Source organism: Oncorhynchus mykiss, chromosome 8, assembly GCF_057628025.1.
Source record: "Oncorhynchus mykiss isolate SJ-2025 chromosome 8, ASM5762802v1, whole genome shotgun sequence".
Classification (NCBI taxonomy): Eukaryota; Metazoa; Chordata; class Actinopteri; order Salmoniformes; family Salmonidae; genus Oncorhynchus; species Oncorhynchus mykiss.
Window position 1 is genome coordinate 26,974,593 of NC_143029.1, and position 14,774 is coordinate 26,989,366.

General features: G+C 42.6%; 1 protein-coding gene across 1 annotated transcript; it reads left to right on the forward strand.

Moving 5' to 3' along the window:
* The first annotated feature begins 1,178 nt into the window (after positions 1 to 1,178).
* Positions 1,179 to 14,247, forward strand: LOC110529707 (very long chain fatty acid elongase 4). Its single transcript, XM_021612159.3, has 7 exons — positions 1,179 to 1,584; positions 6,048 to 6,143; positions 6,422 to 6,609; positions 10,662 to 10,742; positions 11,949 to 12,120; positions 12,312 to 12,439; positions 12,636 to 14,247. Exons 2-7 carry the CDS (start codon positions 6,077 to 6,079, stop codon positions 12,918 to 12,920), a joined length of 921 nt encoding a protein of 306 aa, XP_021467834.2. The 5' UTR covers positions 1,179 to 1,584; positions 6,048 to 6,076; the 3' UTR covers positions 12,921 to 14,247.
* The last annotated feature ends 527 nt before the right edge of the window (positions 14,248 to 14,774 follow it).

Sequence of the window (14,774 nt, forward strand, 5' to 3'; positions counted from 1 at the left end):
GTGTGTGATGTGAATCTGTTGGATGTGTCACATTATATCACAATGAAATTGAAGACAGTAATAGGTACTGTACACATGTTATGTAATATTTTCCCCTCCCTCAAATAGTGACTGAAGCAGGGCCTTGGATGGGGTTTGGAGAGGACCCTCCAGTTGGAACATTGACATCACTAATGGAAAAGTACAAAATAACAGAGGTATAGAAATGAGAGTAAGAAAATATGAACTTCCTGCCTTTGGAACAGGGCTAGTCTACCGCATTTTGGGCCCTGGGACACCTACTTACAGCAGGGACCCCGAACCACAAAAAATACAAATTAATGCTATTGTACACATTTTGCCATAAGGTTGAAAGAAAATGTTGCCAATGCTTATAACGTGTTCATATGCTATCTGGGGAGCCCCTGACCTCCAGTGGTCCCCCAACCCAATTATTATTATTTTCAATCAAATAAATTCAAAGGGATCTTGGGCAAATACTTGAGAATGATATGATATGATATATTCTGATATTAATTGAATATTCTGTTCAATAATTACCAGGCTTGGAGTGGAAAAGTTGTTTAGTTCATCTGGAGAATCAGGAATGGGATTTAAAAAAAATACAGCTTTAGGTTACACCAGAGAGTATGTAGGCCTACAGAAAACTCTGCTGCAACCAAATACTGTACAACCCAGCTGTGCTTGTTGGGTATCAATTGATGGTGTGACACTTCCACCTAGTGACTAATTCAAAATATTGACCGACTCAGTGGAGTACAAGACACACTCTAAAGACAGATGGCTAATTGATTGACACCCTCTACCGGGACATTGGCACATACCCAAAAGCTATTTACAGCCGACGACCTATAGCCTACAATAGCAACAAACATTTGTTGTATAAACTCTAATTTAGTCTACCCAAGTTGAAACATGAGAGCTATTAAGGAATCCCTAGGCTATGTCTGATAGAAAATGGCTCATAGCCTTGGACCTACTCTTAGAGTTAAAGCCAAAGCTGAATGAACAACACTCAATTCATTGTATTTTGGACATATAGCATGACCTACTAACGAGTGTCATCGAGGCCAAAAATGCATAATTGCAACAAATGCACTTATCCAGGAGGTTTCCTCACACATCGATGCGTAACAGCAGAGAGGTACCCATTTGTCATGCGCGTTCAAAGAATCCTCTCTTTTTCCTTCCGAGTGGCTTCCGCATTCGCCTATCACTCAACGAAGCTGAATGGGGGATACGGTGGATGTTGATAATCTCTACCATACAAAGGGGCCATCGGTCTGTCCAGTCAGTGCAGAGGTCCCTGTAGTGCAATATCCGCATGCGCAGTGCCATCAGGCTGGTCGGGTATCCTATAGATCTTAAGCGATGTGTTTCAGCAGCCAGCACGGACCTCATACATGATTTCTTTGGGATAGATTTCCGCTTGCCTTTGCATTTTTGCCAAATTTGGGGTGGATGTCTAATTGTCCTTATAGCAGTGTTGGGGATCAGCGGCTATAACGGCAGAATACGGTCATTTAAAGGCGTTGTCCATCACTTTGCACCGGATGTCAGTACACGCAACTAAATCTCGAGAAGGTATGTAGATATGTATTTTTCTCCATAATGAAATGGTTAATACAGAAATGCAGAATCGCGTGCTTGGGCTATCATTCTTTAAATCGGTTCTTTTGTGAACAAATTAGTGCACAGCCTTGGAAAGTGTAGGCTTAGTCTTTTTTCTTTAGTTATGCTTTGAGGAATTGAACCGTTCGTAACCTTCTCTTGCGTTCGTTTTCTTTATGCTTATCTGCCATCCCTTTTGGCTGAGTTCATATCATCATAGTTCTGTATTTTTACAAGACAATAAACTCAGACAGTGCTTAGACAATTTCATCACTTATTCACCCTTACTCTCTCCGCCTGCTCTCTCTTCCTAAGAAACCATGAACTTCTATTATGTGAGCATGCATGACAGTAGCCTACATAGACTCAGTGGAAAGGAACTTGCACGATGTTAGAATATGATGGGTGGCATATAGGAAGGGATTGGATGCAGCCTATAAAATGTGTCTATAACGTGTTTAGCGACTATTTTGGTTTCATTTTCCCTATATGATTTGTATAAACTGTTAACCACATCATTTCCCATGTTCAGTCAACCACTCTTTGAAAATCCGCCATGCGCCATATGTGTGAGCGCAAATAAGGGTCTAGTTCATAGGGGCAAGTTATCGCTTTAAATGATGCCCCTGCGAATGTGGGTCGCTTGGCGTTTGGATTTACGTCTAAGCTCGTAGAGCAATTGGATTTAAGCCTCTTGATCGCACCGCGCAAAACCTGCTGACACACGCGCCCCGGTTCTTTGTGTGCTCTCATGCCCGTTTCCACGGGCGACCGGACCTATTTGGGTGAATTTTTTTCTCTCTCCCATCCTCCCATTTCCTCTTCCGTTTTGAAAACGAAACTTAACCCCCATTGTCAGTGAATGTGTGTTTTTTCAGGTTCCCACAAACTCCCCAATAAGTTTTCACAAATTAATTAGACCTATTATGATCTATAAGCCAATAAGATGATTTTAGTGTGTGGTTTACAACATGTTATAAACTGGGTGGTTCGAGCCCTGAATGCTGATTGGCTGACGGCCGTGGTATATCAGGCCATATACCACGGGTAAGACAAAACATTTATTTTTACAGGTCTAATTACGAAGGTAATCAGTTTATAATAGCAATAAGGCACCTGGGGTTTGGAATATATGGCCAATATACCACGGCTAAGGGTTGTGTCAAGGCACTCCGTGTTGCGTTGTGCGTAAGAACAGCCCTTAGCCGTGGTATATTGGCCATGTACCACACCTCCTCGGGCCTTATTGCTTAATTATAACACTAGGCCTCTGCATTCTAATTTGCGGGCATTGTCATGCTGAAACAGGAAAGGGCCTTCCCCAAACTGTTGCCAAGTTGGAAGCACAGAATCGTCTAGTATGTCAATGTATGCTGTAGCGTTAAGATTGTCCTTCACTGGAACTAAGGGGCCTAGCCCGAACCATGAAAAACAGCCCCCGACATTATTCCTCCTCCACCAAACTTTACAGTTGCCACTATGCATTGGGACTGGTAGCGTGCTCCTGGCATCCGCCAAACTCAGATTCGTCCGTCGAACTGCCAGAGGGTGAAGAGGGATTCATCACTCCAGAGAACGCGTTTCCACTGCTCCAGAGTCCAATGGCGGCAAGCTTTCCACCACTCCAGCCAACGCTTGGCATTGCGCATGGTGATCTTAGGCATCTGATCTGCGGCAGCTTGGCCATGGAAACCCATTTCATGAAGCTCCAGACGAACAGTTCTTGTGTTGACATTGCTTCCAGAGGCGATTTGGAACTCGGTAGTGAGTGTTGCAACCGAGGACAGAGGATTTTTACGCACTACGCACTTCAGCACTCGCCGGTCCCGTTCTGTGAGAATGTGGCTTAGCCATTATTGCTCCTAGAAGTTTCCACTTCACAATAACAGCACTTACAGCTGACCAGGGCAGGTCTAGCAGGGCAGAAATTTGATGAACTGACTTGTTGAAAAGGTGGCATCCTTTGTGGTGTCACGTTGAAAGTCACTGAGCTCTTCAGTAAAGCCATTCTACTGCCAATGTTTGACTATGGAGATTGCATCGCTGTGTGCAGTGAGTGTGGCTGACTTAGCCGAATCCACTAATTTGAAGGTGTGTCCACATACCTTTGTATATATAGTGCATCAACCCACTTTACATCAAAGAGAGCCAACCAGCTTTCTGGTAGAGAATGTAGTGATGAGTACTAAAATGTGTACTGTATGTTGTTCTCTATGGTCTTTTATACACCCATTCAAATAAGGCTTTAGTAGCACACATTTAGGGAAAGGGGGATACCTAGTCAGTTGTCCAACTGAATGTATTCAACTGAAATGTGTCTTCCGCATTTAACCCAACCCCTCTGAATCAGAAAGGTGCGGGGGGCTGCCTTAATCGACATCCGCGTCTTCGGCACCTGGGGAACAGTGGGTTAACTGCCTTGCTCAGGGGCAGAACGACAGATTTTGACCTTGTCAGCTATTTACAAACAACTTTTAAATTAGTTTTTATACTGAACAAAAATGTAAATGCAACATGCAACATTAGGCCCTAATCTATGGATTTCACATGACTGGGAATACAGATATGCATATGTTGGTTACAGATACCTTAAAAAAATGGGCCTCACAGTGGGCCTCAGGATCTGAACATTCAATTATCTGCTAACAGCTCTGGTGGACATTCCTGCAGTCAGCATGCCAATTGCACGCTCCCTCAAAACTTGAGACACCTGTGGCATTGTGTTGTGTGATGAAACTGCACATTTTAAAGTGGCCTTTTATTATCCCCAGCACAAGGTGCACCTGTGCAAGGACCATGCTGTTTAATCAGCTTCTTGATATGCCACACCTGTCAGGTAGATGGATTATCTTGGCAAAGGAGAAATGCTCACTAACAGGGATGTAAACAAATTTCTGCACAAAATTTGAGAGAATAACTTTTGTTCCGTATGGAACATTTCTGGGATCTTTTCTTTCAGCTCATGAAACATGAGACCAGCACTTTACATCTTGTCTTAGAACATGTGTGTGGGGGGATGGGTAACCACAAAGACCTACTCTGTCCACACTGATCAGTTGTTTAGTCCTCTTTTAGATCTGTGCAATTAGTGTGAGGCTCGAAATAAACCCTGCACTAACAGTTTAGACCAGGGAATGTTTGTACGTATGGGTGATCCATGTGCTGAGTTTGGCAAACTCAGAGTTTGAACTTGATGTTAAAGGGATTCTTTGGGATTTGGGCCATTTTTATATCTCTAAGTACAGTACGAAGGAAGTTAGAGGTAGTTTGGCGAGCCAATGCTAACTAGCATTAGCTCAAAGACGGAAAGTCTATGGTATCTGCTAGCATACAGTACCAGTCATTGAGCATACGCTAGTTAACAATTGCTCTAGTGCTAGTTAGCAACTTCCTTCAAACTGCACGCAGAGAAATAAAAATGGTATCCATGAGTTCATCTGACTCTGGGGAAGTAGATAAAGGGCTTAAGTATCCCTTTAAAGTGATGTCCAGAACTTTTGTATAATTTCAGCCAGTAGTTTTCAAATTGGTGCTCACGAGCCAAAACTGGTCTCCGTTTTTTGTGTACTAGTCAGCCACTTCTGTACTACGCCATCCGTTTCATATGTTACGTTTGGTCCTGCAAAATTATTTTATATTTATATACAGTCCCAGTCAAAAGTTTGGACACACCCACTCATTCAAGGGTCTTTCTTTATTTGTACTATTATCTACATTGTATAATAATAGTGAAGACATCAAAACTATGAAATAACACATGGAATCAGGTAGTAACCAGCAAAAGTGTTAAACAAATAAAAATATATGTTTCATTTGAGATTCTTTGAAGTAGCCACCCTTTGCCTTGATGACAGCTTTTGACTGGTACTGTATTACATTACATTTATTTATACATTTATACATTATTTATACATTTATACATTATACATTATTATTTTTTTGTATGATATGTTACAAATACAATTCGTACAATATGTTACGAATTTGTTGTGCTTAAATAAGATCCCGGACAGCATCTTTAACTTCACCAACATTATAATAAGGTTTTCAATTATCTAAAGGGGCTTAAGACGTTCGCATGCTTCCCAGCTGAAACAGTTTGGTAGAGTCGTGCATATATTATGACGACATTTTGTGAAGTTTTTGTTCGTTTTGGACTTCAGTGAGGGTTTTTCCGGCTTTTCGGGCACACGCATTTCTTAACCTCTTCGTTGGTGATTGGTCAACTCTAGGGATTCTTCAATAAAGTCTTTGTTGTCATTCAACGAGAGACGACTCATTTTCAAGCACATTCTTTCATAGAAAAATACTGCACCAAAATTGGGCAACAATTATCTCTCGGGCAAAAACGGCAAAATGATTGACAGATTTCTTTAATTATCTTAGATTCATTTGGACTATTTTGAAGACTGGCTACTCTCTTTCTCTCACTGCAGCATAAGCAGGACCAAATCCAGACGCAGGCATGGAAGCTGTCACCCACTTTATGAATGACACGGTAGAGTTCTACAGATGGAGCCTTACTATAGCAGGTGAGTTAGTGCTGATTTCTCTCACATTGCAGGGACAGTCTGCTAATCTAACCACGCACACAAGCACAAACTCAGGTACACATGGTTGCTTGTGTGTGTGTGTGCAATACAATACACTATTAGAGCAATTCGGAGTACTGCAATTAAGTATATCCTCCAGACACCATTGGTGCAACATTGTGTGGTCATACATTCAGACAGGATTCAGAGTCATACTTTACATTTGTGTGTCTGTCATATGACCACTGCTGACATTAACTTTCCTGTCCCTCTCCCAGACAAGCGAGTGGAGAAATGGCCGATGATGTCGTCCCCCGCCCCCACCCTGGCCATCAGCTGCCTGTACTTGCTCTTCCTGTGGGCGGGGCCTAAGTACATGCAGAATCGCGAGCCTTTCCAGCTAAGGAAGACCCTCATAGTGTACAACTTCAGTATGGTGATACTCAACTTTTACATCGCCAAAGAGGTAACCAGCTCCATTCCTTTTACACCAAGTCAATAATGGCATGTTCCATTTCTTTTCAGGCCATTGTCTATTTGGTTCCCAGTCCCTGTCCCTTCAGTGTGTACAGATTGGAAACGGCTTCCCACTGGGCACACACTCACTGAATCAACATTGTTTCCACATCATTTCAACAAAATTACATTCAACCAATGTGGAATTGATGTCTGTGCCCAGTAGGTTGATCGGTGATAGCAATATGACCCCTGCTTTAAGTTAATCTATTGTTCAGCAAGGCTGTGCCATCACCGAATGGCTGATGTAGCATGCCATGTACCAACCCTGCCTGAATTCAATACTATACTCACATACCATACCTAGGACTGCACCTGTCAAGCATCCACTACATTAAAACAGTTGAAGTCGGAAGTTTACATACACCTTAGCCAAATACATTTAAACTCAGTTTTTCACAATTCCTGACATTTTAATCCTAGTAAAAACTCCCTGCCTTAGGTCAGTTAGGATCGCCACTTTATTTTAAGAATGTGAAATGTCAGAATAATAGTAGAGCGAATTATTTACTTCAGCTTTTATTTCTTTCATCACTTTCCCAGTGGGTCAGAAGTTTACATACACTCAATTAGTATTTGGTAGCATTGCCTTGGGTCAAACATTTCGGGTAGCCTTCCACAACCTTCCCACAATAAGTTGGGTGAATTTTGGCCCATTCCTCCTGACAGAGCTGGAGTAAGTGAGTCAGGGTTGTAGGCCTCCTTGCTCACACACGCCTTTTCAGTTCTGCCTTCAAATTTTCTATAGGATTGAGGTCAGCGCTTTGTGATGGCCACTCCAATACCTTGACTTTTTGTCCTTAAGCCATTTTGCCACAACTTTGGAAGTATGCTTGGGGTCATTGTCCATTTGGAAGACCCATTTGCGACCAAGTTCGAACTTCCTGACTGATGTCTTGAGATGATGTCTTGAGATGCATCTATTTTGTGAAGTGAGCCAGCAAAGCACACCCACAACATGATGCTGCCACCCCCGTGCTTCACGTTTGGGATGGTATTCTTCGGCTTGCAAGGCTCTACCTTTTTCATCCAAACATAACGATGGTCATTATGCCCAAACAGTTTTTTTATGGCGGTTTTGGAGCAGTGGCTTCTTCCTTGCTGAGCGGCCTTTCAGGTTATGTCGATATAGGACTCGCTTAACTGTGGATATAGATACTTTTGGACCTGTTTCCTCCAGCATCTTCACAAGGTCCTTGCTGTTGTTCTGGGATTGATTTGCACTTTTCGCACCAAAGTACGTTCATCTCTAGAAGACAGAACGCATCACCTTCCTGTGTGCTTATGACGGCTGCGTGGTCCCATGATGTTTATACTTGCATATTATTGTTTGTACAGATGAACGTGGTACCTGCAGGCATTTGGAAATTGCTCCCAAGGATGAACCAGACTTGTGGAGGTCTACAATTTTTTTCTGAGGTCTTGGCGGATTTCTTTTGATTTTCCCATGATGTCAAGCAAAGAGGCACTGAGTTTGAAGATAGGCCTTGAAATACATCCACAGGTACACCTCCAATTGACTGAAATTACGTCAATTAGCCTATCAGAAGCTTCTAACGACATGGCATAATTTTCTGGAATTTTCCAAACTGTTTAAAGGCACAGTCAACTTAGTGTATGTAAACTTCTGACCCACTGGAATTGTGATCCAGTGAATTATAAGTGAAATAATCTGTCTTGTAAATAATTGTTGGAAAACTTACTTGTGTCATGCACAAAGCTATAGTTTGTTAAAAATACAGTGCTTGCGAAAGTATTCGGCCCCCTTGAACTTTGCGACCTTTTGCCACATTTCAGGCTTCAAACATAAAGATATAAAACTGTATTTTTTTGTGAAGAATCAACAACAAGTGGGACACAATCATGAAGTGGAACGACATTTATTGGATATTTCAAACTTTTTTAACAAATCAAAAACTGAAAAATTGGGCGTGCAAAATTATTCAGCCCCTTTACTTTCAGTGCAGCAAACTCTCTCCAGAAGTTCAGTGAGGATCTCTGAATGATCCAATGTTGACCTAAATGACTAATGATGATAAACACAATCCACCTGTGTGTAATCAAGTCTCCGTATAAATGCACCTGCACTGTGATAGTCTCAGAGGTCCGTTAAAAGCGCAGAGAGCATCATGAAGAACAAGGAACACACCAGGCAGGTCCGAGATACTGTTGTGAAGAAGTTTAAAGCCGGATTTGGACTCAAAAAGATTTCCCAAGCTTTAAACATCCCAAGGAGCACTGTGCAAGCGATAATATTGAAATGGAAGGAGTATCAGACCACTGCAAATCTACCAAGACCTGGCCGTCCCTCTAAACTTTCAGCTCATACAAGGAGAAGACTGATCAGAGATGCAGCCAAGAGGCCCATGATCACTCTGGATGAACTGCAGAGATCTACAGCTGAGGTGGGAGACTCTGTCCATAGGACAACAATCAGTCGTATATTGCACAAATCTGGCCTTTATGGAAGAGTGGCAAGAAGAAAGCCATTTCTTAAAGATATCCATAAAAAGTGTTGTTTAAAGTTTGCCACAAGCCACCTGGGAGACACACCAAACGTGGAAGAAGGTGCTCTGGTCAGATGAAACCAAAATTGAACTTTTTGGCAACAATGCAAAACGTTATGTTTGGCGTAAAAGCAACACAGCTCATCACCCTGAACACACCATCCCCACTGTCAAACATGGTGGTGGCAGCATCATGGTTTGGGCCTGCTTTTCTTCAGCAGGGACAGGGAAGATGGTTCAAATTGATGGGAAGATGGATGGAGCCAAATACAGGACCATTCTGGAAGAAACCCTGATGGAGTCTGCAAAAGACCTGAGACTGGGACGGAGATTTGTCTTCCAACAAGACAATGATCCAAAACATAAAGCAAAATCTACAATGGAATGGTTCAAAAATAAACATATCCAGGTGTTAGAATGGCCATGTCAAAGTCCAGACCTGAATCGAATCGAGAATCTGTGGAAAGAACTGAAAACTGCTGTTCACAAATGCTCTCCATCCAACCTCACTGAGCTCGAGCTGTTTTGCAAGGAGGAATGGGAAAACATTTCAGTCTCTCGATGTGCAAAACTGATAGAGACATACCCCAAGCGACTTACAGCTGTAATCGCACTTACAGCTGTGGCGCTACAAAGTATTAATTTAAGGGGGCTGAATAATTTTGCACGCCCAATTTTTCAGTTTTTGATTTGTTAAAATAGTTTGAAATATCCAATAAATGTCGTTCCACTTCATGATTGTGTCCCACTTGTTGTTGATTCTTCACAAAAAAAATACAGTTTTATATCTTTATGTTTGAAGCCTGAAATGTGGCAAAAGGTCGCAAGGTTCAAGGGGGCCGAATACTTTCGCAAGGCACTGTACATTTGTGGAGTGGTTGAAAAACAAGTTTTAATGACTCCAATCTAAGTGTATGTAAACTTCCGACTTCAAATGTATATATATAGTCCTTTTAGACCTGTATACACACAGAGGAAATAGGGTCTAGGGCACAACTCCAGTCCCCGACAGCTGCAGTGCTGCTGATTTTCATTTCTCCCTGGCAATTGCTTCCACATCCCCGGCCCCCGCAGGTGTAAATGGGTCTCTGTGGCCCTTGAGGGCTGGTGGTGTGTATCCATGGCAGAGAGCCTTTTGTTTGGCGCGCGGATCAATTAAGAAAACTCAGTTGGGGTGTTGTTACTGTTAGAGTAGTAGAATACACCATTTCAAAATTGGTTATGCGTCATCAGTTTATGTTTTATGTCAGTCACTGACCATGTCAGCTAACAACAACATTTCTCTTAGATCCTCCAAAAGGCTAGGGGCCGGCTCTGAGTACATGTATGGGTATGAATGTCGGTATAGCGCAGACCATTGAGCCACTGCTGGCCCTCATTGGGAGTTCCGATATTTTAATATAAAGTTGCTCATTCCTGGTCTAGAGGAAAGGGACAATCTCTAACATTTTGTTCCTAATGTCGTGTCACTAACTTTATATCTCTGTGGCCTCAGCTCCTCCTGGGTGCAAGAGCAGCGGGGTACAGCTACCTATGTCAACCTGTCAGCTACTCCAACGACGTCAACGAAGTCAGGGTGAGCAAACATGACACCCTACACTCTTTTTCTATTAATTTTGTGAAAAGGCCAAAAGCCGGAGCTTGTCTGGTCATTCTGTTCATGAGCCAGCAAAGACTGGAATTGTTTGCCTTCTAGCCTTCTAATTTATACAGATTGGGTCTCCTGTATTTGAGGTGTAGAGTGAGGTCCAGCTTTAGCAGCATGTGGTTCTGTGTAAATCTAAGCAGCCGTACTGTAATCCTATTGTTAGGTTAAGTAGACTATCACTCTATTTGTGTGTGTGTGTAAGAGATAGAGAGAGGGAGAGGAGGAGAGGACAGAGGGGGCGTGACCTTTTGCATTAAGGGGAGGAGTTATTAGGTCTCACCACTTCTGAACCCACCCATAGCATGATGGAGTTACTGAGGGACAAGAGTGACACTCAGAGCACTGTGGCACACAGCTTCTTTCTCTCTCTCTCTCTCTCTCTCTCTCTCTCTCTCTCTCTCTCTCTCTCTCTCTCTCTCTCTCACTCTCTTTCTCTGTGTGTATGTGTGTGTGTGTCAATTACAAAGGGATACGAGAGAGAGAGTATGTTGGTGGGGGTTGAGAATGGATATGGACAGGCTACTTTGTCCAGTTGTAGTCTGACATACAAGAGGTTGAGCTCTACTTACCTTTTAGGCTTGGGAACAAGCCAGCAACAAGCCTGATACAACAGCTATCCTCATGTATTAGCTCTTACTGTACCATCCCCTTAACAAAACACTTTCTCTACCAGACCACAGGCTAACCTGCCATGTCATTCACCAATGACCCCTTTCATCGTCATCACAATCCCCTATGAAAAGTGTTGACCCTAACATTGTTGACTCTGACCTTAGATTTACAGAGATGATCCAGGTGAAGTTATCTTTGATATTGGTCAGGATCCAATTGAACCTTATTCCCAACTTCAGTGACTTCAATAGATTCAATAATTGCAATAAAATGTATTTGTGCGTGTGAGGGTGTGTCCTTGATGCATACATGTGTGGATGATGCATGATAATGAGTGTGTGTGTGAAAAGCAAGGTGGCTAGCGGTGTTATCCATAATCTCAACAAAGTGAAATCCATAAAATCCTCTTGAATCCTCTTTAAAGCGTTTCAGGAAATTGGCAATCTTCATTGTCTTTGAGTTTGAGTCCTTAAAACCAGATGGATTTGAGATAGCTCACTCCCTCCCTCTTCACGTTGGCAGATAGCGTCTGCTCTGTGGTGGTACTACATCTCTAAGGGAGTGGAGTATCTGGACACGGTGTTCTTCATCCTGAGGAGGAAGTTTAACCAGGTCAGCTTCCTCCATGTCTACCATCACTGCACCATGTTCATCCTCTGGTGGATCGGAATCAAGTGGGTCCCTGGAGGACAGTGTAAGTACCTAGGGGTACATTGTGTGTATATATATATATATATATATAGACATTTTCCCACCTGGATAATCTCCCCCCAGCACTGTCATACTGTTCCGACAGGGGTGATGACATACCATGCTAACATACACTCACAAACAGCCTGACCTGTATCCCCTCTGAACTACCTTTAACCTATATCCCTCTCACAGCGTTCTTCGGAGCAGGCATAAACTCATCCATCCATGTCCTGATGTATGGATACTATGGCCTGGCCGCTTTCGGACCCAAGATCCAGAAATTCCTCTGGTGGAAGAAATACCTGACCATCATTCAGATGGTAAGTCTCCCTGTTATTGTGGCCATAGCACAGCTGTTCAGGTAGTGTGTGATTGATACTGAAACACGTCTTTGCATATCAAAATATATTTCATTGTTTGGAGTGTGCAGTCTGACTCATTGATCAGGGATTATGTTGAGATTATTACATTCGGATTAAGCATGTCAGTTAAACATGTGTCTTGTGTACGTCACAGATCCAGTTCCATGTGACCATCGGCCATGCAGGCTACTCCCTCTACACTGGCTGCCCTTTCCCCGCTTGGATGCAGTGGGCCCTAATTGGCTACGCCGTCACCTTCATCATCCTATTCGGCAACTTCTACTACCAGACCTACCGGCGCACCCCACACTCCGCCCCCAAGGCGGCCAAATCCGTCACCAACGGCATTTCCACAGCAACCAACGGCTACAACAAGTTAGAGGAGGTAGAGGAGAACGGGAAGAAGCAGCAGAAAAAGGGAAGAGTGAAGAGGGAGTAAGGAGGAAGAGGAGAGGACGGAGGGAGCTTCTGTCAGACCAATTGGAGGACCGTGGGGTGAAAGGGCAGGGGAGGTAGGGGGGGTCAGGGGTGAAAGTTCAAAAGGCAGATGGGATTCCACCACACCCCTTCCCACGCAGGATGTTTTGAGGATGTGAATTGTGACCAACTTGCTGGTGAAGGTTTGTGTGTGTGTGTGTGTGTGTGTGTGTGTGTGTGTGTGTGTGTGTGTGTGTGTGTGTGTGTGTGTGTGTGTGTGTGTGTGTGTGTGTGTGTGTGTGTGTGTGTGTGTGTGTGTGTGTGTGTCGGGGGATTGGTGAGGTTTGGGTATGGGGGGATAGGGGTGGGGGGAGGGTGTTGGTTGTCTATATAGTAGTTATTTTTTTATAAAATCGCTGCTCTTCATGTAGAGTCTGTGCTCTGTCTCTTTACTTTGGGGTCCTGGTCAAAGATAAGACCGTAAAAAGACCACAACACAACCACAGAGACCACAGGGACTCTGACCACAGGGACTGTTTCCAACCAAAACTCCACCCATTTTGTACTTTTATTCGTTTAACTAAATGCTGATGTATTTTGTAGCATTGTAAATTAGATTCTATGAAATTTGTACCAAAGAGGGTTTATTTTGCATTTGGGCGATGAGTAAGAAAAATACTGGTGGAGCATTGTTAAGGATTAAACATGGTTTTAGGGAACAGGAGCTGTTCTCAATTCTATTTTTGTTCCTCTCTATGTGTCGCAGACACAATTGTGTCAGTACTTAAGTACCGGTCTACCTGGAACACAGACTAACTGCAAGCCCCCTCTGCCATACACACCTGCCCTAACGTACATAATATAAACAAACACACACATTCCTGGAATGTGTGTCTGTGAGAGAGATTGAGGGAATGATGTGCACATTGAATGCATCGTAGTGAATCTATAGGGGGTTTGGGTGGGTAGTCATATGTGCAAGTTGTTAGTATATCATTATGGAGTTTGGGTGGGTAACATACTGTACATGCAAATAGGCTGACAAACACCTTTACTGCTAACTGAGTGTTTATCTATTTGTTTGGTTATTAAATTGGTCCTGTGCTTTGATATTGTTCTTTTTGTTGTTGTGGTGGATCTCACGGATATCCTGCGTTATTTTTCTCATTTTGTGCTGTGCAACTGAGAAACATGTCTAACTCAAGACAACCAAAAAGGACTGACAGGGAAAGGGATATTTCATCTCAAAGGGCTTTAAAAAAATACTATATTAATTATTTTATTTAAATAAAACACATACAGCTAGCTACTGGCTGCAGGTACAATGGAAATAAAGAGGATGCCAACAACCCTCGTCTTTCTTTACGTGTATATTAGTGTCTATGTTACTTCATGGATGTGTATCTTTCTGTTTGTATGTTTTTGTCCTTTATTTAAGACAAAAAAAACGAATACCTGATCAATCCTATACTGAACCCTAATTTCAAAACTAAACCCTAAACCGTCAATATCCTCTTAAGCCTGCTTAAAAACCCTTCTGTAACTCCAGTGGCGGTCGGCACTGTTTAAGATGAGGGAGGATGATGATTTTTTTAATGAACATGGCCTTATCTCTATTACAGCATATTGGATGACTGTCTTTCATAATCCATTCACCCAGCTCAAAATCAAATCAAATTTTATTGGTCACATACACATGGTTGGTTAGCAGGTGTTAATGCGAGTGTAGCACGATGCTTGTGCTTCTAGTTCCAACAGTGCAGTTATATCTAACAAGTAATCTAATAATTCCCCAACAACTACCAAATACACACAATTCTAAAGGGGTGAATGAGAATATGTACTGTACATATAAATATATGGGTGAGCGATGGCC